Source organism: Myotis yumanensis, unplaced genomic scaffold (assembly GCF_028538775.1).
Source record: "Myotis yumanensis isolate MYYU_CA2020_CCGP unplaced genomic scaffold, mMyoYum1.0.hap1 SCAF_1, whole genome shotgun sequence".
In the NCBI taxonomy this organism is placed as follows: domain Eukaryota; kingdom Metazoa; phylum Chordata; class Mammalia; order Chiroptera; family Vespertilionidae; genus Myotis; species Myotis yumanensis.
The window spans coordinates 33,592,834-33,617,092 of NW_027223752.1; the positions used below are offsets into that span (position 1 = coordinate 33,592,834).

Here is a 24,259-nt window from a genome sequence, read left to right on the forward strand (position 1 = left end):
GGCGTTTGCTGAGTCCTCCGGTAGCTGGCTAAAGGCTAACAGCCTTCCTTTCCAGGAAAAAGAAGGGGAGTGGGTGAGAGAGAAAATGGGTCTTAGAGAGGTGCGTTTAGAGAAGGGCAAGAGCGTGCCTCTGGCAAAGCAGGACAAGAGCCCTGCAAGGTGGGAGTGAAATAGACGGAAGTGGAAAGCTGGCCCAGCCTGGCCAGGAGGGAGGCCCACGAAGGCGGTGGGCAGCGGACTGTGCTCCTCGAAAGAATGGACGATGGACGGACTGCAGCCAGAGTCCTGCAGTAAATTGCCACCTTTGCCTGGCTTAGCTCAAGCTGCACTCTGGAGCCATGCTGTGTGCTTGGACTTGGCACCAGCCAACGCTCTGCTCCAGGCCCTCAGGCCTGGGGGTCATCAGTTCTGGGAAACCCAAGTGAGCAGCCCTGAGCCAAGGTGGGGACAGGGACGAAAATGGCTGCATCCAGGAGAGGGTGAGTCTCCCACTACAGTTCACATGTGCACCCAAGTGTTTATTTCTACCTGGGTGAGTTCAGCTTCTGATCACACAAATGGCAGGGGCTTTCCATTGGTTTCCATGGAAACATTAGGCAGAGCATCTGCTGCCTGATCAAACAAGGCTAGGCTGGTAGGATTCTTTCCGCAATTATTTTACTGTTTCTACCCAGGAAATGGTCCCACCTGCCTTTTTACCGCTGCCTTCTTGTGTGGCAGGGGCGAAGGGCAGTTCAGAGGGGCCGGGGCTGGCGCTCAGGGAAGGAGAGGGCTGGCAAAAGGCAGCATGTGGAGAAGCCCCTTGGGTTCCCATTCAAAGCCCCAAGCAGCGTCTCTCAGTGAGGTCCCAGGAGCCTGGGCTCTGGTCCCAGCCTGCCCCACCAGCAGGGCCACCTGCTGGCTCCCCCCAGAACAGCCTGTCGTCTCAGAGTCCCTGGGGTACGATGGGCAGGTAGGCCGAGGAGCAAGCTCTCAGGTGCAGGAGGGGGTGAGACTTGAATAGAGGCCCCAACTTCACTCTGAGGCAGGGGAGGGTGGCGTGGAGGGGCTGGACTCCGGAGTCAGGAAGGCGCTGGTGCACGTGTCGGTGTGAGAAGTGGTTTTATTCCAGGCGTGTGTTTCATAAAGACGAGGTCCTCAAGGACCGTGAGTGGCACATGCTTTGGTCAAGAAGAGGAAAAGCAAAAACAGAACAGGGCTGAGGCCCACAGACAGTGGCTGACAAGTGCCGAGCCTGGGCTGGCAGGGAAGGAGGGGCCTTTCTGAGCCGCAGTCCTCTTACATCCAAGAGAAGCCCTCGCTCCCCGGCCCCAAAGGTCCACACTGCCCGCCAGGGTGAGCACGCACCACGGAGATGGTGGTGGACGAAACACCACAGCAGAGGATGGGAGAGGCGTGGCCCCCACGCTGTGACCACGGGGTGCACGCTGGGGCACAGGAACACTGCCGAGCGGATGCCAGTGAGAGCCAGGAGGTGAGGAAACCATTGAGAACCCTCCGGGTGGGTCCTGCCCCAAGGGCTGCAGGGAGGGAGCAGGCGACAGCAGCTCAGGCGCACCAGGGAGAGATGGGCATGGCAGCTGAGGCGCATGGCAGCTCCAGTCCAGAGCAGAGGCTCGGACCCGTTAAGGGTCAAGGGCCTCTGTAAGAAGCTGGGGAAGCCCATGGACGCGCTCCTCGGGAAACTGCGTCTATGCACACACATGCACGATTTGGGGGACAATTTCAGGAGATTCCTAGGCCCTCTGGAATCCATGAGCTCCCAAGGCTGGTCTCAGGCTGGTTTGCTTTGGGAGGGGGACCCCAGGGTCCTGGCACCACCAGTCTTTTGCCCAAGATCACACTGCCTGAGCCGGTGGGGTGGGAGAAGAGGAGCACGGGGAATAACAGAAGCGGTTCCGAGACCAGGCCAGGGGTGGGGGCAAGGCCCAGTGGCTGTGAGAAATACCGGGGACCTCTCTACACAGTCGGGAGTCACCAGCCAGCCTTCCGCCCACTGCAGTGACTGACCTTCTGGGGCCTCCCTCCTGAAGTGCGTGTGTGTGTTGGGGGGGGGGGGGGGGGCGGGGGAGAGCATGAGGCTGGGCCTGGATGACTTTCTCCCTAATGGCGTAGGGAGCGCTGATGCTCCAGACGGAGGTCCCGTTCTTATGCGCCCCCCCCCCCCCCCCCCCGCCCCCATTCCATCATGCTCTGTTTACAAAGGCAAAGGCTTTGGAGAACGCAGACGGGCAGCTCAGTGGTGCATGGCAGGGTGGCTGCCTGTCCTTACGGGGTCTTCGTGGTGGGTCCAGACAAGGGGCACAGGGCACCAGCAGGTCAGTAAGGCCCAGAGGGCGACGTCTTGTCCTGACACATGACCAAACAGAAGTGGGATCTGTGTAATACACAGTGTCCCAAGGCTGCCCCTGAAGATTGCCCGGCAGCCTCTTCCTAAGATGTGGGGACCGGAGCACAGGATGGAGGCGGGCACTGTGCCCGGGGGCTGGTGCGGCCTGGGAGGTTGGGTGCCGGGGAAGAGACCCACTCTTTGGGTGCTGTGCTGCTTTCCTGTCCACGTCCTTCCACAAATCACCCATCCTCTGCCCCCGACCCCCTCCCTCCCACACCCAACCCAGCTCCTGCCGGGGACAGGCCACTGAGCTGCTCACTTCCCTCTGGTTCTCCACCCGCATGCAGGCTGCCCCTCTCCTCCCAGCCTGTTTCTCCATCCATGCCACCTACATCCTCTTCCCATGATCCCACAAACAGGGCCTGTGACACAGTGGGGACCCTAGGTGGGCTTCGGTCCTTGATCTACCCAGACAACGACGGGAGGGCACCCAACCCACCGCCCAGGCCCCCAGGAAGGAGAAGGGAGGGGACAAAGATGTGAGGGCACCTGCCCAGTCTCTACCCAGCAGCGGTCCAGCATCCTGGCCTTCTTCTCTCCCGGGGTGAGGGCGGGTCGGCAGCCTGGGCACCGAGGCACGCCCCCATGCCCGCCCTGTGCAAGCTCTGGAGAATGGTGTCTCATGGCAGGGGTGTTTGCTGATGGTTCCGGCGGAAATGTGAGGAGATGGGAACGGCCCGCTTTACACTCCCCCACCCTAACCCCTTCCAGTCCCAAAGTCTCATGCAGAAGGTACAGGAGGCCCGGGCTGCCATCATGTGTGCGGCTGCGGCAACAGCTGCCACTGCTGGGCGGGGGCGTCAGCCTGGCACTTGCTGGTCACCAGCTGGGTGGGCTGGGCCTCCAGGCAGAGGCCGCTGACCGAGTGCTGGATGAAAGAGGCTTTTCTCCTCCATCTCTGGGGGGAGAAGCAGGGAAGGCGGAGAAGGAGAAAACAGTGATTAACAGTGAGAACAGTGCTCACACCTTCATTGCACATGCATGTAAAGGCCCTGCATATGCCCAGGACACCCCTGCCCCCCGTTTAAACAGCCCGTGTGTCCCTTTCATAAGGGGCCACCTCCGCACACAAGCTTTGAGCCGAGCCTCCCAATGCACGCTTGTTCTGTAGTTTGGCACGAAGTCAGTGTCTGGATCAGAGGCGCATGGGCTGAATCTAACCCAGAGATGTATTTTGTTTGGCCTGCACAGCGTTAATTTAAAAGTTGGCTTAGTTGCCACAGAAGAATCTGCGTTTCCAGCTTCCCTTCATGGCTGCCTGGGGCTGAGGGAGCTGGACCGTGACCTCAGTTCACCTGAGCCCCGCCCCAGCTTCCCCACTGCTCCCTGGGGACACTTGAGCTTGAGTTCCTGGACCAGGTGAATCTTTGACTCCTTCGGACGAGATTTCTTCTTCCTGCAGCTCTAAGCTTCGCCCTGGCCTATGACTGTGCAGCCGGGACCTACACCCGTTCGTGGGAACTGGCCGCCATCTCCGCAGAGAGGAAGAGTGAGGCCAGCGGGATGGAGGGGGCCCCTAGTCCCCTTAAGAGTCATGAAAGGCCTCCCGGGTCAGTGCCTTCCCCTCCTGGGGCCTCCTCTTCCCCAGGCTTGACAAGGGGAAGGAGAGCTGTTCCTGTAGAACATTTTGGAAGTGCCTGGATGGAGGACGAAGTGTGGCTGGCAGGACAAGTTGGAAGTCACTCTGCATCTGTGTCCCCAGTAGCCAGCAGTCAAGAAATCCTTACTGAGCATCGACTACGCGCTGGGCTAAGACTGTGGGCTAGGCATCACCCTTACCCGGGTTTCAGTCAGAGCTCCACCCCATCCTCAGCTGAGTGAGCTAACACTGATCTCTCCAATTTAGGGCCTCGGTCTTGTCCCCTAAAAATGGGCAGTGCTAGAGCCTTCGTCGGGGGTTGCTGGGAGGATTAGATGGGATGATCCATGCAGAACTCCTAGCAGAGCTCTCAGTGAAAGCAAACCTTTATTTTGGCGGTGGGGTTGTCAGAGGCCAGGGACAGAGCTGCCAGAGTCTCTGCCCTCATTCAGCTCCCCGCGGGCAGGGCAGACATTTAACAAACACTTGCCTGAAGAACTTCCTCATGAGTAAGATCGTGGACTTGACTCAGATAATGACTGAGGCCGGCACAGGCCCTCATTCCGGAGGGTTTATTGGAGTCTATATGTCTCAGCCTGGGGCTCCCCTGCAAGGGGCTGCCACCCCCACGGCCTGTCCCCCTGCACATGCTGGCCATCCTGAGCCCAGGGACAAGGAGGCTTACCTGTTTGCCTTCTCTCGGGTTGCACGTCTGTAGTCCGACCGGGGACCCGGGGGAGATGGAGGCGGAGGTGGAGGTGGCGGTCAGGCACTTCCCCTGCTGCTGGATGAGGTGGTCACTGAACAGCCAGGCCTGCAAGACAGGGACCAGGAAGGCTGAGTCAAAAGTACAGCGATGGAGCCCTAGCTGGTTTGGCTCGGTGGGTAGCATCGGCCTGTGGACTGAAGGGTCCCGGGTTCAATTCTGGTCAAGGGCACATGCCTCTCCCTCCCTTCCTCTCTGCAATCAATAAAAAATATATATATTTTAAAAAGTACAGCGATGGATGCGCAGGTTGGTTATGTGATATAGCAAATATACTGTATATTGTGGTAGAGTTTTCTAATAGGGGTGGGCGTATGAGTATTCACTGTACAATTCTCTTAACTTTTCTATATGTTTGAAATTTTTCATAATAAAATATGAGGGGAGCTTGGCTGGAGCTGGCCAGAGGGCCATGGAGAACGACAGGGCATGGGACCGGGGCAGCCATGACGGGGGCTCCGTGACCTGCTCTGGTTTTGACCTGGGCGCATCGGCATTCATATTTTGCACACATGCCCTGGATGCCCTGCTCCCGCCATAAAAGCTGACCACAGCTGCGTCCCAGGGGAGAACTGGGTGCTGTTTGGGCAGCATTGCTCCCTCTGTAAGGGTACAGCGGGCGGGGCACAGAGGGTAACTGTGTCACAGGCTGGAAAGGAGGGGCGAACGCGGCAGGAGCAGACAGACGCAAGGAGCAGAGTGGGAGGATGGCTGGCGGGGTCCCTGGGAAAGTGGGTTTGTGGAGGGTGTAGGCAGAGAGGATGAGCATGAGCGGAGGAAAGCCCCTCACCCGACTCTGGGTCCTAAGCAACTTACCTGGGGTGCTGGCGGGTTCTTGGCAGACCCCCTGCAGGTCCCCACTCCAAGCAGGAAGTTACCAGCTGTGTCCTGGCCCTGGGATTCCAGGCAATTAACTCCTTGCTTAATGATGCTGGGGAGCACTTCCTTCACTGGGACCCTGAGAAAAGGCAGGGCCAGGCTTGTTTCCTGCCCTCCTCAGGGCTTACCCGCGCTGGCCCAGAGGGCAGCCCCTGAGCTCCTGGGGCACGGAGGTGTCAGGGGAGAGGGGCACCGGGCGGGGACTGGGAGGATAGCGGGGGGGGGACAGACCTAGCTGGCAAGGAGGGGAGAAGGGAGCAGGGATTCCTCGGGGAAGACAGGCCTGGGCCCCACTGGGTTCTGGGTAGCGCCAGGAGCCCAGGGACTGCCTGGAGGCTAGATCTGGGAGGACCCTGGGAAAGAGAGCTTAGGCCAGAAACGCAGGACTCCCCAGTCCAGAAAGAGGAGAACCCGGGGAGGGCGGGGACCTGAGTGAGGGCTCAGTAAGCAATCTCAGAACAACAGGGAAGGGGCACTTTAAAGAGGCCAATCCTATATAATAAAATCCTATGCACACTGACCACCAGGGGGCAGATGTTCAATGCAGGAGCTTCCCCCTGGTGGTCAGTGCCAGGTCCAAGGCTGGCGAGCACAGCGGCAGTGGCTGGAGCCTCTTTTGCCTCCATAGCAGCGCTAAGGACCCCTCAGGGGATGTCCGCCTGCAAGAGGGCGCAGGCCGGGCTGAGGGACACCACCCTGCCCCCCCAGTGCACGAATGTTGTGCACCAGGCCTCTAGTGTAAAATAAACAAATATGAAAATGTGTTCAATCTCACTAACCAACCTTAAAGAAGTACAGACTGGACAGCACTGTTTGATGACCACATCAGTATGTACATGTTGTGTATTTATATACATATAAAATATAGTATATACATATGTAATAATACATGTAAATATATATATACTTAATATCAAGGCCCAGTGTTGGCACTAGCTGAGGGATTGGATCATCTCATACTCTACTGGCGAAAGCACAAACTAGCCTAACTGCTCTGGAAGGCAATGTGTTATTACTGTTATGTATCAAAGGCCTTACAAATGTGCACACCTTTGTCCTGGCAGGTTCTTCAGTGGTTAGAGCATCAGCCTATGGACTGAAGGGTCTCAGGTTCGATTATGGTCAGGGGCATGTACCTTGATTGCAGGCTCGGTCCCTGGTGCCAGTTGGGGCACGTGTGGGAGGCAACCAATCAATGCGTCTCTCTCATATCGATGTTTCTCTCTGTCTCTCCCCCTCCCTTCCAATCTCTCTAAAAAAAAAAAAAATCAATTGAAAAGCAATCCTCTGGTGAGGATTAACAACAACAAAAATGTGCACCCCTTTGACCTCATCATCCCCACTTCAGGAAACTGAATATCCTACGGCTATAATCGTAGATGTGTGCAGAGATTTAGTTTAAAAGATATTCATCAGTGCTCGCTTCAGCAGCACATATACTAAAACTGGGACGATATTCATCAGAGTGGCTGGTTACATGAAAACATTGAAAACCCGCAGATATCCAACAATAGAGGGTGGGCAAAGAAAACTGATTCATCTGCAAGATGGAAAACGCTTTAGCTATTAAAAATGACTGTGAAGGAATATCTGCTAATGTGGGCAACTGTTAAGTAATACAGGCATTTCAAAATACTGTATCACTAAAACACTTTATATGCACAGCAAAAATATGCATAAACACACACACACATACACACTGACATGAGACACAGTGTCTTACCCTGCGGGCAGTAAACCTAAGAAGGTGCCGGCCCAGCAGACACAGGTTTGTATACGTGGGTTTAGGAGGTTATACACGATCTTGGATTGTGGACCCATGGTGGTGATGGGGAACCAGGGGGGCTTAGAGTCTGGCCACGTGCCTAACCTTATCTGCCTCCTGTCACCCTGGTCAGGAAGAGAACTTGGGCGGGGACAGGGGGGACACCAGAGCACTCCGGCATTCTTTGATGCAGACATCCTCCTATAGGGTCTCGGCCAAACCAGGTCTCCTTTCCTCAGCGTTTCTCTCCCGCACCCCTGGCAGCCGTGTGGGCAGCTACTAGAATCCCCTTTGGAAGGAAGTTGGTATCCTTTGGGCCAACTGATCTCCTTTCTAAGCCCTGGCCTCTCCCCCTGAGAACTGGGGCATGAGCAGTGGACTGGGGAGAACTCATCCGGATATGAATGAGGTGTGTGTTTTCTACCTTAACAGCAATAAATCATTTTTTACTTTCACGCAGTGACAGAACAAACAGAGGCTGACTTATGCTCCTCATTTAACACAGCTGGTTTCATCCACTGGCTTGCCTTGGGATCGATCCGTCCAGGTTTCTGACAGCTATAAAATACTTCTTCCTCTTGGTCCTCGGGGGATGATGTGGGACACTCTGTGTGGGGACTGGGGTGAGGCCTGGAAGGACACCTTCGATCCCCCCTCTCCCAACTCCTCCCCAGGCTCCCCAGCTCCCACCAAGGCCTGGAGTCCATGGCTCCATCCACATGCGGTGTGAACGCCAACAGAATGTAAAGAAATGGCTTTTCCCTCAGAAATGACACGTCTGAATGAAACCATCCCCTCAAAAGTGGTCACTTGAGGAAGTTGTTTATTATACTTTTACAAATGCATGTTCTTCCCTTCACAGCTATCATCCAGGGAGCTTGGCGTTATCCCAGTTGCCAGCTCTGTTCGGAGGATGCTGCCATTGCTCAAATGATTTTGGAATTCCTTAGAAACTGCTCCCTGTGTCTGTTTACTTTTGTGACTTGTTTCATTCTTGTCACACTGTATTTGGGACCCAGGATGATCTTATCTGGGTTAATCTAGCGTATTCACTGGTCTTGCCTCTAATGTAACTATGGCTGTTTTTCAAAAATCAAATCTTCCCTTCATAGATATGCAAGCTCTGAGGGGAGGTGTGTTCTGGAAAGCTGCCCGGCATCTTCAGGAGAAAGCCTCACAGTGGGTAACCCGCTCCCCAAGCTGACAGCTATGGAAGGAAGAATGCTAATTTCAAAGTTATTATTGAGGCTTATTGACTATGCAATTCATTCCGTCAACAATATTTATTGAGAGCCCATTCTGTGACAGACACTGTTCTAGGGGCTGGAGATAAAGCAGTGGAGGAAACAGATAAACGCCTCTACCGTGGAGCTGACAGTCACGTGTGGGGAGAGGACCACAAAACTACCTGGCCAGGTGTGTGCCAGGCAATGGTGAGGGGACAGAGGAAAACAAAGCAGGAGTGCTGGGGACGGGTGTTCAGGGGAGGGATCCCTGAGAAGGGGACATTTGAGCAAGACCTGAAGGAGGTGAGGAAATGTGGATGCAGCCAAGACACTCAAAAGGATTTTGAAATAAGAAAGAAAGTATGGCTGTAGCCCGGCCAGCATGGCTCAGTGGTTGAGTGTTGACCTATGAACCAGGGGGTTACAGTTCGATTCTTGGTCAGGGCACATGCCTGGGTATGGGCTCGATCCCCAGTGTGGGGCGTGCAGGAGGCAACTGATCAATGATTCTCTGTCATCATGGATGTTTCTATCTCTCACTCCCTCTTCTCTCCTCTCTGAAATCAATAAAGATATATTTACAAGTAAATAAAAATATTTTTAAAAAGTGGCTCACGCCATTTTCAGGTTGCTTCCAAATTTGCTAGAGCAAGCATTTCCCCATGCTTTTCCAGTCTTTACAATTATACTGGTAAGGGATGCATGATATTTGTCTAAGATTGATGAATCATGATTCACAGGAACCCAGCCCTCATTGTTGGTTGCTTCTTGATTTCTCCCCCGCAGCAGAGAAGCCTATAGTGAATGTGTACTTGTCAATAGTTTTTTGGGTTTTTTTTTTGCTTCAGTTGCTTCATTTCCTTAGAATAAACTCCCAGGAGGGAGAGAACAGAGTGAAAGGGCATGCCGATTTCTGTGGCCTTTGCTACATAATGCAGTGTTGTTTGCCTAAAGAGACAATGTCTGTTTCTGGCTCTAAGACCCAGTCTGTTAACTCCTGGTAACATCCTTCCAGTTCCCCTTCAGCCTTCACATGAAGATAAACACGGACAGCTAGAAAAGCCAGCCGGAGAGCCTGGGATGGGGAGACTCGGGGTCGGGGGGTCCCCCAAACTGCTGCCCCCCACCCAGGCCAGACGCACAGGCTGATGGCAGCACTCACGTGAGCTCTGGGTAGACGTTCTCTAAGTACCAGCGGAAGGACTTGCAGTTCATCTTCTTCCTCTGCTCGATCCTCGAGGCCACACTGAAGGAGGAGGCCAGGCTCAGGCTTGGGCCAGTGGGCAAGGGAGGAAGCCCCAGGGAGGACTGGCCGAGCTCCCTCCTTAGCGGGCCAGGCCAGGAGGCTGGGTCTCAGCCGGCCCTCCGGCCTCTGCCACCTGCCTCAGGTCATTCTCTGACTGTTGAGTTCACCCAGGTCTCCTGGCCACTCCTCATTTCTCTCCTCAAATTCCTGCTCACCTTTTAAGATCAGCCCAGCCTGCAGGGGGCCGGGCTTCAGGCTCCTCACTCCTGGGGCCCTCAGCCAGCATCACACATACCCTCAGCACAGGCTCTTACCTCCACAGAGAGCAGAGCCCTAATGAACTCGAGTTTCCCTTCTGTGCACAACAAGAGGAACAGGCTGTAGACGTCTCGCGGGAACCCTAGCCAATCAGACCGTCTGAGGTGTCGGTGGGCACAGAGGTTGGTTTCCTCGCTTTCCTCAGCGACACCAACCATAACGGCCAGTGACATGCCCCTCACCACCTCTCTGAGCCTCAGTTTCTTCTCCAGTAAACTGAAGCCGTAACCAGCCACCTCAGGAGGTTTTGGTGAGAATCAAATAAATGAAGGGACGTAAGTGCTTAGCACAGGGTAGGTCCTCATAAAGGCTAGCTCCCACTAAAAGAAGTAGTCAGTGATAAAACTCTTTTTTTTAAAGAGATAGCTATAAGTAAATAGAGGGAGGAAGGTTCATTGATGGTCACTAGTAATTCATTCTGACCACGACCTTAAATAAGAAATAGATGCATCTTACATTACGATCCAGTTTCCCTGTATGCAAACACACAGACGCGTATAACTGAAATAACTGAACTATCGCAAAACACACCACCACCCTCACTGCCATCGCCTGTTATTTTCTATTCTGTTCTGTACTGATCTACAGTGTTCTCAGTCCCTCTCATTTTTTTTAAGACAATGCTAGTGACAACCCACTAAATTGATTTCATAACCAATCTGCATGTTGGAAATGCTTAACCAGACTGTAGTCATAACAGCCGGAGACAGGAAAATAGGCTAACAGCTCCCAGTCACGTTGGGAACAACAGGGGGTGGAGACAAAACCCGAAGTGTCTTCTGCAGACGGTTCATCCCTAAGCGCTCCCACAGATGTCCCTCTTCCTGCAGGCGGCTTGTGCACAGACACTTTTCCACAAACAGCCCTCTCTGCTTATTCCCCCCCCCCCCACCCCCCGACGGACTGCATCCTCTTCAAGGACCAATATCTTGTCTCTGCATTGCACACGGAGCAGGGGCTCCTTTACTAAGCACACTGAGTGCCTACACGCTGTACTCTGGCTAACGTTGTGCTAACTCGGGTGGAGGGAGGCAAACAGGGCCGGGGGAGGGCCCACCTGCCGAAGGCCTTCCCGATGGCTGAGGGCCGGGCCTCGTAGTAATATTGCTTGTATTCGTCCATCCACACCTCTGCAGTGCGCTTGGTATTCCTAAAGGAGAGGAAGGAGCAAAAGAAGGTCACCAAGGCGGCGACAGAGGTAGGGTTAGGACCAAGATCAGCTCTGTGCATTGATGAGACCATGGGGTGGTGAAAATCTCAGGAGAGGATGCAGAACAAGACTGATTGGGATGGTATAAATGAGCATAGTCTTTTTGGAGAACAATCTGTCAATATCCACCAACTTATGTATACTCTTTGACGCTCCACTCCCAGGAATCTATTCTACCGACAGACCTGCATGTGGTCAAGAAGGACATGTACAAGAATATTTGTTTAATAAACATTGGCAACCACCTAAAGGCTCGGTGGAGGATGATGAACTACTTCTACATGACGGAGTACTGGGCCACCTTGGACAACAATGCCACGCTTGATAAGCACTGATGGGGAAGCATGTCTGTAATTCAGTGGTGAGTGGCAGGACAGCGTGCAGCATAAATATCACAGAGCAGGGTCCCATTTACATAAAAACACAAACCCATGGTGTACATGTCTCTCTCTCTCTCTCTCTCTCTCTCTCTCTCTCTCTCTCTCCATGAACTGTAATGTGAAAATGTATGAAAGGCCTGTGGCTAGGGATATGGATGGGCAGAAGCTGACCAAGTCAGAGTCAGGACATGGCGTCCGTGCCATGTGAGTGGGGGCCGCTCCCAGTCGGTCATTTGGCTGGTTTTCCAAGACCCTCAAGGACAAAGATAGTCAAGGCAACAGCCCAACTTCATCCTTCCACCCTGAAAGTACCTGGGAGGGGAGGTGGGGAACCAAGGCCCAGAGAGTGGGTGGCTGCCGAAGTCATCGACAGGACTGGCTCCCAGCTCAGAGCTCTTGGTTCTGTGACCTACCTGATGTAGGTGAGGGCGTTGCCCTCGGGGAAGTTGTAGGGATGCCGTTTCCTGAAGACGTGGCCCACCCGGCTGCAGGGCACGATCTCCAAGCTCCCTCCACACATCCACACCCTGAAGGAGAGCTCTGCGGGGAGAGGGGAAAGGAGAGGGAGCGTCAGGAGGGGAAGGGGGAGGGAGCGTCAGGAGGGGAAGGGGGAGGGAGCGTCAGGAGGGGAAGGGGGAGGGAGCGTCAGGAGGGGAAGGGGGAGGGAGCGTCAGGAGGGGAAGGGGGAGGGAGCGTCAGGAGGGGAAGGGAGAGGGAGCATCAGGAGGAGAAGGAGCCTGTGGGCAAGTCCCTCTGTGTGAAGATGGGGAGGGGCTGGCCTCCCTTCCCCTTGTGTCTCACTGGAGGCACTGCTGGGGTCGGAGCTCCTGGGCTGTTTATATAGGTGCACTCACTCCTGACCTCACCACATGCCTGTGCACACACACCCTCCGCACATACCCATCCCTCACACACACACCCTCCACACACACACACACCCCACACACACCACACATACACACAATCCCTCCACACACACACACCCCCCACACAATCCCTCCACAAAAACACCCTCCACACACATTACACACACACACCCCCCTCCATACATATCCATCCCCCACACCCTCCACACACACCCCTGACACACACCCCACACACACACTACACATACTCACACCCCCTCCACAAAAACACCCTCTACAAACATCACACACACATACCCTCCACATACCACATACACCCCCTCCACACACAACACACACATCATACACAGACATCTTACCCACACACCCTCCACACACTCTCTACCAACATACACACCCTCCACACAGACATCCTCTACACAGACACCCTCTACACACTATCCACCAACACATAAACACACATTCTCCACACACATCACACACAGACACCCTCCCACACCCTCCACCACCACACACACTCTGGGCTCTGGGAGAGCAGTAGGAAAGCTTTGAAGGAACACGAAGACCACAAGTAGAAGGAAAAGTGAATCAAATGGCAGCATCACTTCCAGCCTCTGTCCAGAGAGCCCCCGCAGACACAAGCTAAGGAAGAATACATCTGCTCATCGGCCTGTCTGGGCACCTGCGAGGTTGGAAGACCAGCCACCAACTAAGCCAGCTGGCTGCCCCAACTCCCTCCTGCCCAGGGTTTCCATGTACAGGCTGCTGGCCCTCTTCCTGTGGGTGTGGTGGTGACGCTGAACTAGCGAGCGTTTGACATGAGTAGAATCCAGTCTATCTGATGAAGTAAGTACAATGGAGAAAAGGGAGGCCAGTGGGGGATGGGAGAGGGCGAGTGGCACTGGGGTGGGGGGCTACAATTGTAACTAGGCTGCTTAGGGAATTTTAACTAGGCTGTCCCTGAAAGGGGATGTTCGCACTAAGGCCTGAAGGAGGTGAGGACCGAGTCATGTGGCTCTCGGGGGAGGGGCGTTCGGCAGAGGGATAAGCAAGGGCCAAGACCTAGAGGGAAGAGCATGGCCGGAAGGCAGAGGCTCAGCAAGGAGGCCCGGTGGCCGGAGCGGAGTGAGGTCGAGGTCGGGCAGAGCCGATGGTGTGTGTTTGCTGGGGAAAGGCAGGAGTCAGGATTTTGGGTTTTGCTCTGAGTGATGCAGGGGCCCCGGCAGGGCCTTGAGCAGTAGAGTGACAAGATCTGACTGCGCTTTGAAAGGATCCCAAATCTAACTCCCAAGGATTTCACACTCCCCCGCCCCGCCCCCCACACTCACACACTCAAGGCGGACTCTGGCTCCTGAGTGTGGCTCTCCCAAGGCACACAGGAATGAGCCTGAGGTTGGGCATCTCTCTTTCTTCAACAAAGAAACAAAATGAAAGCCCCAACCACCAGCGGCAGGAGTCTCCCAGCTCAAAACTCTGGCTAGCCAGAAATTCCTTTGAATTTCTTCTAAGAAACAAAACCGGCTCCAGAACCCTCCCGGTTCACCTTTCAAGTCTCCCCACCACTGAGCCCTTGCCTCAGGCAGAGTGTGAAGTTAGCTATTTGATCATTCCCTTGTTTCTCTGTCAGACCCCAGCCTAAAAACAAAAAAGAAAAGAAAGAAAGAGAAGAAGAAAGGCCTCTGGACGCAGGAGCGACCCTTTGACCCTTGTTTCTCAGTCTGTAAGTCTTTACAGGAAACTGGCTTTGCCGAAGCTCCCTTCAGGCCGAGACCAGGACACAAAGGAGGTCACTTAGGCCTAAACACACGAAAGGAGGTCAGAATGCAAGGTTCACCGCACCCGGTTCCTAAGTTACTCCTGGTTTTGGGTTGGGATCAGGCCTGGATTTTTGTTGTTGTTTTAATATGTTCTTATTGATTTCAGAGAGAAAGGGAGAGGGAGAGAGAAACATCAATAATGAGAGAGAATCATTGATCGGCTGCCTCCTGCACACCCCACACTGGGGATCAGAGCCTGCAACCCGGGCATGTGCCCTGACCTGAATCGAACCTCCTGGTTCATAGGTCAGCACTCAACCACTGAGCCACGCCGGCCGGGTGGGATCAGGCCTATTTTAAGCCCCACTGCTCATCTGTTTCCTGATCAGGGAGAGAGAAGAAAGACCCGCACCTCACGTCTCAGAAACACAGACTGTGACTGATCACACCTCCCAGCACTGAGGAGCTCTGGGCTAGGTGTGCCACACACCTGTGAGACATGGAGTTTCCTGACTGAAAGAAATATGGAAGGCAGCGTCCACCTCAGTTTTCTCACCTGTGAAATGGGTGAGATATCACCAGCCCTATTTACTTGGAAAGAAGCCTGGCTAGGATGGAAAAGAAAGCAGTGAGAAAAAGTGCTTCACAAGACCAGGTCCCTGTACTAGAAAGAGCAAGAACAGGCCTCTGATTTACAGCCTCAAAGTATCTGCCCTGCTCCTAGTCCGGGAGGCTGCCTGTGTGGGCTGCACCACTGGGCTTCCTTTCTGCGGGGCTCAGGTTCAGCCAGCAGAGGCACCAGCAGGAGATCAGAAGGGGGAGAATGAGGTTGGGTGTCCTCTCCTGACCCGGGAGCTGTGGGCTGGCTACAGGTGCCCCAAGACCACAATTCCTGTTGGATGGTGCTCCTCCCCATCTTTCAGACCTGGGGGTGGTGACACCCTCAGGAGCAGTCCCCAGCCTTGCCCAATACTAAGCTGCTCCTGTGGTTCTCTCTCTCTGGCCCACACTATCCTTTAATAACCCCCCTTAAATCATCCACGTCGGGTGTTCCACCTTTCTCTGGCCTTTATCTAACCTGAACCTCACCAGCAACCCTGGGAATTCCCTGGTTCTTCCCTTTCCTTCTGGGGTTAGAGAGTTCCTACAGCCTCAGAAGTAGTGATAATGGCTATCAGCACTGTGACATGCATTTTATTTATTTTAAATATTTGTATTGATTTTAGAGAGTGAGAGGAAGAAAGAGAGAAAGAGAGAGAGAGAGAGAGAGGAGAGAGAGAGAGAGAGAAACATAGATGAGAGAGAAACATCAATCGGCTGCCTCCTGCATGCTCCCTCCTGGGGATTGAGCCTGCAATCCAGGCATGTGCCCTGACTGGGAATGGAACCAGCGACCTCTCAGTGCATGGGACGACACTCAACCAATTGAGCCACACTTGCCGAGGTGCCATGCATTTTAACTCATCGTTGCACTTAGTACTCATAACAGCCCCTTGAGTAAACTGAGGCTTAGGGAGGCTTTAACTTGCCCAGGGATGAAAGCTTGTAAGTGATAGGATTTTCACCCAGTAACCCAGTAACCAGTGACCCAGGGTACTGGTTAAATGTAAGCGGCAGGATCAGATGGCCAGGATTTGCACCCAGGCTTACATTTAACTAGTGCCCTCTACTGAACACACTCCCAGATTTTCTGGCAGGGAAGCAACAGGTGTTCAAGCTGTGGTCCATGATGCAGCCTGTATGTTCTTCCACATACATATCTAGCCGTGTGGCCACAGGCTCCTCCTAATGACCTAATTCTCTTTGTTTATGAGCTGTGTGGTTCTGGACAAACTACTTAACCTCTCTGTGCCACAGTTTTTTAATCAGTAAAATGGGGATAATAGTACTTTACCTCAGAGGGTCCTTGTGAGGATTAAGTCCTTAGAATAGGGCCTTATGAATAGAAAGTGCTCAGAGTTACCCGTTATTAATATTGCTGTTAACATTTCCCAACTTACCGAAGTTCTCTCCCCCCCAGATATCCATCTGGGCATCATACTTTCCCAAGTGGTTAAACCAGGACTTGTCAATCACAAAGATTCCTCCAGCTATGACGGGCGTCCTGGGAGCAAGGAGATGAGAGAGGTAACACGTGACCTTAAGAAGCTGGAAGCCCCTTCACATGGCCCCAGGGTCCCAGGACCCCAGGCCATTGGCCCCAGAATCCCCTGCGTGCAGAGTCCCTGGGGCCTCTGTCCTCTCTGTCCCTGGGGCCCAGAACAGAGTCGGCACTTAGACTGTACATCCTCAGAAGCCCTGGTGATTGATTCGGCTTCCCAGCAGCCTCCCAGGCCCCTGCCCCAGGGGAAGAAGGCTCTCTCCGGAGCTCACAGTAGCCCTGACCTTATGGGCTTGGTGGGGTCTGTCCGGGCAATCTTCTGCTCCAGAGGGATCTGCTCCCACTTGAAATGCAGGCTCCAGTCGAATCCTAAGGGACAGAGGAGGGTGAGGACGGAGCTCAGGGCTGAGCCTTCGGTGGCTGTTGCCCCCTCACTCTGCCACCCCTCAGAGTCTCCCGTGATCCGAGCCCAGCTCACAGAGGGCCCTGGGCAATTCGTGCAGTCGTTCCTTCATTCAGAATGAGACAGGTCTCTGCCCCTGTAGAGTTCCAATCTACTGGGTAGGATGGAGACGACAAGATCCATCAATGAATGGATAATATGTCAGTCGGGATTGGAAAGTGCTAAAAAAAATAAAATGAAGGAAGGGTGCCCATAGTATTCTGGTAAGGGCAATCAGACGTTGCTCTCTGTTGAAGTGACATTTGAATACAGACCTGAATGAAGGACTGATCCATGCGGGTTTCTGGGGGAAGGGAATTCCAGACAGTGAGTGCAAAGGCTCTGAGGTGACTTCCCAAAGGAAAAATGCCTGGCTCCCTTGAGAATCCCACTCAATCCCAAGAGCTAATTAATGGTTATGTCCACTTATTGGAAGTCGGGCTCCAAATATAAAATCCACCTTGCCCATGCGCTCCCAGCAATAGATTCTCTGGAACAGTCTGTTCCATAGAACTTGCTGCAATGATGGACATCTTCCATATCTGCACTGTCCAATATGGTGGACACCAGCCATGTGTGGCTACTGAGCACGTGAAATGTGACTAGTGCAACTGAGAAACTGGATTTTGGATTTTATTTATGTTTAATTACTCTAAATTTAAATAGCCAAATGTGGCTTTTGTCTACTGTATTGGACATACAGCTCTAAAGTCTTGATCAGAGCTGTCCAAAGGAAATATATATTATGCAAGCCACAGCTGTAATTAAAATTTTCCCAATAGCCATATCAAAAAGCAACAAGAACATACGAAATTAAATAATACATATTTAACAAAATATATCCAAAGTATTATCATTTCAACTTGCAATCAATATAAAAAGTTACTAATTAGATATTTTACATTCATACTAAAACTTTGAAACCTGGTGCGTATTTTATACTTATAGCATCTTAATTCAGACTAGTTCTATTTCAAGACCACAATAGACCAACATGGTTTATGGCTACCATGTAAGACAGCACAGATCCAGAAGACTTCCAGGGGGTCCATGTTAGGAATTCACATAAGGTCGAGGGTTCCCCCTCCCCCACCCCAAAACAGCTGTCATATCATGTCCATCTACCAGGACTTGGCCATGGTCTCTGGGCTGGCATCACTTGGGAAGGGTGTGTCAATGTTTTGGGGGAGGAAGAGACTGGCTTGACTGCCACTGATCGTGCCAGGAGCCTGCCACTGCTGGCTTGGCCCTTTGTCCCCACCCCAGGGCTCAACCCAATCCCTTTTCATTTTCTGGAAGTAAGGGTGTCATGAGACCCTCTGGCACAGCTGGGAAGAAGAGCATCAAGCCAGGGCTGTGGCCTGCCCTCACCTGCCTGGTTTCTGGTCTAGAGCCCCTCCCTTGGGAGCAGGACCCACCTCCGCGAAGGTCAGCAGATGCAGCAAGGTAAGCAAAATTATCCAGACTGATGACGTCAATGATGGGGCTCACCACGCGGGTGTGGTCCTAGGAGAGAAAAGGTGAGATGGTGTGAGGCCAGGGACTCTATGAATAAAGGGCCAACTGCTGCTCTGGGAGGAAGGTCTCTCCGAGGCCTAAGGCCATGTACTCAGCATTTTCTGCAAGACAGTTCAGGCTCCCGGGAGGGGTCCTTATCATCACATCCAAGCTCCTGGAAGGTCCCACCTGGGTCCCAAGGCCCAATGCTCTCCCAGCCTCTTCCTCTGAGGTCATGTTGAGCCCTGCTGGAATCTCACCTCCTCCCCGAAGCTTTCCCTGATTGCTCTAGGTTGAGGATTTCTTCCTCTTTAAAGCTGCTCTCACAATTACAGTCTAGACAATTCCCGGGACAGTGAATCACATGCTGCCTGAGGTTGTTCTTCTGTCGCTGGTTTGAACTGTTGTTTTATTCATCGTTGTCCACCTTTGTACATGTTTGGGTTGGGTCTTCCCAACTGGGCCACCAGCAGCTTGGGGGCAGGGACCCTGTGTTCCCTGGGTGTCACTCCTTTCATGCCGCATCCACTTCAAGGTCAGACTTACTACTCCCTTCATCACCTCCAAAATGTCGGTGGGTAATGCCAATTTTACTAAAGTTCCTTTTTTTAAAAAAAATCCTCACCCAAGGAGTGAGGATATTTTATTTTTTCCACTGATTTTAGAGAAAATGAGAGGGGGGTAATAGGGGGGGAGAGGAAGGGAGAGAGGGGGAGAGAGAGAGAGAGAGAGAGAGAGAGAGAGAGAGAAATGTCTATGTGATAGAGACATATTGATTGGTTGCTGCCCACAGGCACCCCAACCTGGGACTGGGAATGGAACCTGCGACCCTCTGGTGCGAAGGCCAACACTCTAACCATTGAGCCACGCCAGCCAGGGCTAAAATTCTTTTTATTGGGGGGGCGGTAGTGGTGGTGGTGAATTGTCATATAGCACATGTGAAGCTTAGCACCTTCTTTCTCTCCTTTCTCACACTCTGCACTGACCCTGAAAATCCTCTTGTCTGAAACTTGGAATCTAGCCCCGCCCCTCAGTTCACACCCCGTCTCAGGCCGACACAAGCCTGGGAGGTGGAGGATCAGGGAGACCATCCATGGTTTCTCTGTGGGGCCTCATCGTATCCTTCTTAGAGACTTTTATATACTGAGATGTAATTCCCATTGTTACAGCAATTTTATTAGATATAATTGATATACCGTAAAATTCACCATTTAAAAGTGTGAAATTCAATATTTAAAATTTTTATTTTTTGATTTTTAGAGAGAGAGGAAGGGAGCGAGAGAAACATCGATTTGTTATTCCACTTATTTCGGCATTCATTGGTTGGTTCTTGTATGTGCCCTGACCAAGGATTGAACCCACACCCTTGACGTATCCGGATGTAGCTCCAACCAACGGAGATACCGGGCCAGTGCTCAGTGGTTTTCAGCATAGTCACAAGGTTGTGCAACCACTGTCTAATTCCAGAACATTTTCATCACCCCCACAAGAAGCCCTGTACCCATTAGCAGTCACTCCCCTCTACCCCCGCCCTCCAGCCCCTGACAGCCACTAATCCACTTTCTATTTCTATGAATGTGTTTATTCTGGCTATTTCACATAAATGCAATCATATAATATTTGTTCTTTAGTGACTAGTTTATTTTACTTAGAATCAGGTTTTCAAAGTTCATCCATGTTGTAGTACGTACAGTGCCTCATTCTTTTGCATGGTTGAGTGACATTTCATTGTATGGATATACCACATGTTGTTTACCATTCATCTGCTGTTTCCATGTTTTGGCTATTCTGAATAATACTGCTCTGAACACTTGTGCACAAGTTTTTGTGGGGATGTTTGCATTTCTCTGGGGTTATGTCCAGCAGTGGAATTGCTGGGCCTTATGGTAACCCTGTTTAAACTTTGGAGGAACTGCCAGACTGGTTTCCACAGGGCTGCACTGTTGGACATTCCCATCACCGATGCGTGACTATTTTTGTCCCCATCCTCACCAGCACGTGTTACTGTCCATCTTTTTTATTATAGCTGTCCTATTAGGTATCTCACTGTGGTTTGGACTTGCATTTCCCTAATGACTGAAGAATGTTGAGCATCTTTTCATGTGCTTGTTGGCCACTGTGTATCTTTCTTGAAGAAATGTCCATTCAAATCCTGTGCTCATTTTTAAATTGGGATGCTTGTCTTTTGATAGTTGAGTTGTAATCACCTCATCTGTCCGAATCCTCCCCATTCTAGAGAACAGCAGGCACACAGGAGGGGCCCCCTGCCCTCATCTCTCCTTGAGAACACTGCTCTCTCCTCCCTCCTTCTCTGGCTTCCCAGCCTAACCCACCCACCCCAACCCCTCCCTGCCTCCCCGGGAGGAAATTAACCATGCCCTTTTCTGTAATACCTTTATAGCTCACTCAGGCTTTCCTCCCGTTTAATCCTCACAGCAACCCGGTGGGACAAATATTACAATTATCCCCATCTTCAGATGAGAAGCTCAATGAGGTGGTCACTCAGGAGGTAGCAGACCATTTAGGCTCCTACTCTGCCTGCCCAACGTCAAAGACGGTTCACACACCCTCATGCCAAAAACCTGGCGGGCACATCCCAGAGCCAGAGCTCCCCGGGGACGGACAGACTCACCTCCTTCACCCGCTGCAGCAGGGGCTGCAGCCACTCGGTGTTCACCTCACAGTGGCTGTCCAGAAAGGTGAGGACGGCGGCTGCGGCCACGTCCGCCCCGCGGACTCGGGACCGGATCAGCCCTGCAGGGGAAGCGGGCGGGTGGTGCTGAGCCCATCTGCCGCCCAGCCATCCCACAGAGTCTTGGAGCGCTCCGCCCTCAGGAGCGTAGGTTTCCGAGTCACTGTGACTGAACTTTACTTTGTACTTGTTTATTTCCTCTTTTTCTTTCTCTCGCCCATCCAGTAAGCGTCATTACCCCGAGGCCATTCTCAGAATGCCCTCCATGTGCTAGACACTGTGCCGGGCTCTGTGGACCCACTGGTGAACAGTCAGAGTTCAGGGACTGGAAATTGCAGTAAAGTGTGGTTTGACACCAAAGGAGAACCAGGAACCAAAAGCCTTTCCCCACCTCCGGGAAACCCACGGCGGTCCCCTGCAACGCACCGTCATGTGTGACGTGGAGGGACTCCTCTGCACCAGGACAGGCTGGAGTTAGCACGCGCCCCCTCACTCACCTTAAGCATGTTATTTACCTGCTCTGAGCCTCAGTTTATCACCTTGAGATTCAGAGAGAGCACAATCCCTGCCTGTCGGGGGGGTGCCTGGTGCCCAGGAGGCCTACATGTGCTAGGTTCTGCTCTGCGTCCACCCCTTTCCCCACAGGCTCGCCCATGGCTCACCGACAGTCGGACAATAGCCCGGTCAGGGGTGGGGAATTACCTGGTGAGGAGAGAGGAGGCCCAGCTGGCCCCGTTAGGACAGGCGGGAGGGAGTATGGCATCTGTCCCATCTTTTCACTTCAGAGGTAGCTATAAAGCACCTAATTTAAACCTCCTTAATTTAATTACATAAATTCACATCTATGTTGGGCAAAACCCCAGGGAATAGCATATTCCAACCTAAAGGCACCTCACAACCCTGTATAAGTCCTCACTTAATGTAGTACATAGGTTCTGTGACTTTAAGTGAAATGACATATAACAAAACCAGTTTTTGCCATAAGCAAGAACTAAGTTCCTATAGCAACTCATCAATGTTATAATGAAACCACATTATTTGAGGACTTAGCGATTTCTCTCTCAAGGTCCATTCCACTGTGAAGGTCCCCTCAGCCTGACTGGTCTTTCTTAAATATGCCCATCACATAAACCCATCTCTCTCTCTCCCTTCTCTCTCTCTCTCTCTCTCTCTCTCTCTCTCTCTCTCTCTCTCACACACACACACACACCTATCTTCAGTGGCTCCCTACCATCTGTCTTATCAAGTCTAAATGCCTTTCTCTGGCTTAAGGTCTTCTGTCATCTACTGTCACTCCGCCCACTCCCCCTGCTGACCAGCCCGGATTCTCCTGGGAAGGGAGAGTGAGCAGAAGGAGGTGAAGAGGCTGGGCTTTGGGGTGATCCCTCTCCCTGGGTTGGGATCTGGGCTCCTCTATTCATCCTCTCCCTGGGAAAATTACTGAACCTCCTCAAACCCCAGTTTCCTTATCTACAAAATGGGGGTTATGGGCTATTATGAGGACTGACGGTGAGAGAGCAGAAAAGTGAATGCCTGCGGCAGGGTGAGCGCTCAGGAGGAGGGCTACTAGCATTCCCTGTGTGCCTCATTCGACCCTCGCCTCTGCCTGCAGCATCCCAGAGGCTGGAAAGCCCTCCCTTGCTTGCTGTCTCACAGCGCCCCTCACCCAATCAAGGCCCACTCCCTGGTCACCCGCCTTCCTCCGGCACCCTCTCCTCTGATCTCCATCCTAATAATTATAACCAGCCTGTTGCTGTGAATTCTGACCCCTCGGCTGCATCAAAACTCTCCAAGGGTAGGGACCACATTTTAGACTTCTTTTGTGTCCCCCAGAGAGCAGTCTTACGCTGTCGTTGATGCCCAAACACCTCTTGGTTAGAAATGAGGTCCGTCTGCTTTATTCTGCCTTTGACTGTCCCGAAGCATTTCTATGTGGCCTATCTCATTTAACCTTACAATCACCGTGCAAGGCAGAAAGGGGACTGTTACTACCCCCATCTCTCAGTAGAGCAACCTGCCTACAGTCATGCAGGGATAGGGGCAGACCTGGGAAACAGGAGGCTCCTTCTAGAGACTTTGGTTCTCACCACAGGAATGCAGCAGGGCCATGCTGGTTTGCATGACACAGCACCCAAAGGGAGTGGGGCGTGCAGAGGTCTAGGCCAACAGGGGTCTGCGGTGGCACCAGGGTCCAAGAACTGACCTTCCCTCCGGTCGTTGCGCAGGCACTTGACCTTGGGGATCCTGGTCAGGAGCAGACAGTCTTCCGCTGAGGGTGGAGAGAAGGAAGCTCATTCAGACCATAGGTGGTTTGGCCACCACTGGAACTGCCCAGGCCCAGGGAAAGGGCTGGGGATGGGAGGCATGGAGGAGCACAGTCATCTCCAGTGGCCCTGGGTCCCACTCCCAGGCCAGACTAAGGACTGCCTGTACTTATGGCTTTGCCCCCAGGGACGCCAGAGAGCGCCAGCACCATCACCAGTCTAACATCTGTGGAGCTAGACTGACAGGACAATCTTCTCCCCATGACAGTTGTAATAAGGAAGGAGGCTGCTGATGCTTTAAATGTTTAAAAATGTCATCTCGCCATAACCGGTTTGGCTCAGTGGATAAAGCGTCGGCCTGCGGACGGAAGGATCCCAGGTTCGATTCTGGTCAAGGGCATGCACCTTGGTTGCGGGCACATCCCTGGTAGGGGGTGTGCAGGAGGCAGCTGATCAATGTTTCTCTCATTGATGTTTATAACTCTATATCCCTCTCCCTTCTTCTCTGTAAAAAATCAATAAAATATATTCTTAAAAAATGTCATCTCATTGGTGTCCCATCAAAACAACACCACTCTTTCCCCCTCCTTGCGGTACTGGGAAGGGAACTTAGAAAAGACTAAAGACTCCGGGGGTTGGAGGGGGGGGGCGGGCAGAGGCCAGCAGGCGATGGTCAGGGCAACCTCAAGAGGGCTCGCCTCGGCATTCTGAGGAGATGGGGGTTTGGAGGGTGCAACGAAAGAAGGTGGATACTTACGATCTGAACTGAAGTCATCCACTAAAATGATCTCCTGGATCAGGCTGGCAGGAGTTCGGTTCAGGACACTGGAGCAGTGACGGAGACAGAGAAGCCCAGATTTAGGGGCCACTTCTGTTTAC

The 24,259-nt window shown here is 52.7% G+C and overlaps 1 protein-coding gene across 2 annotated transcripts in view; it reads right to left on the reverse strand.

Annotated features, from left to right (window-relative positions):
- Positions 1 to 2,161: 2,161 nt before the first annotated feature.
- GALNT16 (polypeptide N-acetylgalactosaminyltransferase 16) overlaps positions 2,162 to 24,259 on the reverse strand; it is an 89,464-nt gene continuing 67,366 nt past the window's right edge. For both annotated transcript variants that reach the window (XM_070417611.1, XM_070417619.1), the window contains 12 exons: positions 24,138 to 24,205; positions 23,320 to 23,385; positions 21,057 to 21,178; positions 18,346 to 18,433; positions 16,770 to 16,854; positions 16,385 to 16,488; positions 12,175 to 12,301; positions 11,229 to 11,321; positions 9,770 to 9,853; positions 5,554 to 5,695; positions 4,657 to 4,785; positions 2,162 to 3,290 (listed from right to left, as the gene is read on the reverse strand). In XM_070417611.1, coding sequence (XP_070273712.1) covers positions 3,147 to 3,290; positions 4,657 to 4,785; positions 5,554 to 5,695; positions 9,770 to 9,853; positions 11,229 to 11,321; positions 12,175 to 12,301; positions 16,385 to 16,488; positions 16,770 to 16,854; positions 18,346 to 18,433; positions 21,057 to 21,178; positions 23,320 to 23,385; positions 24,138 to 24,205 — 1,252 coding nt within the window. In that variant the 3' untranslated portion in view covers positions 2,162 to 3,146. The remainder of the gene's footprint in view (positions 3,291 to 4,656; positions 4,786 to 5,553; positions 5,696 to 9,769; positions 9,854 to 11,228; positions 11,322 to 12,174; positions 12,302 to 16,384; positions 16,489 to 16,769; positions 16,855 to 18,345; positions 18,434 to 21,056; positions 21,179 to 23,319; positions 23,386 to 24,137; positions 24,206 to 24,259) is intronic.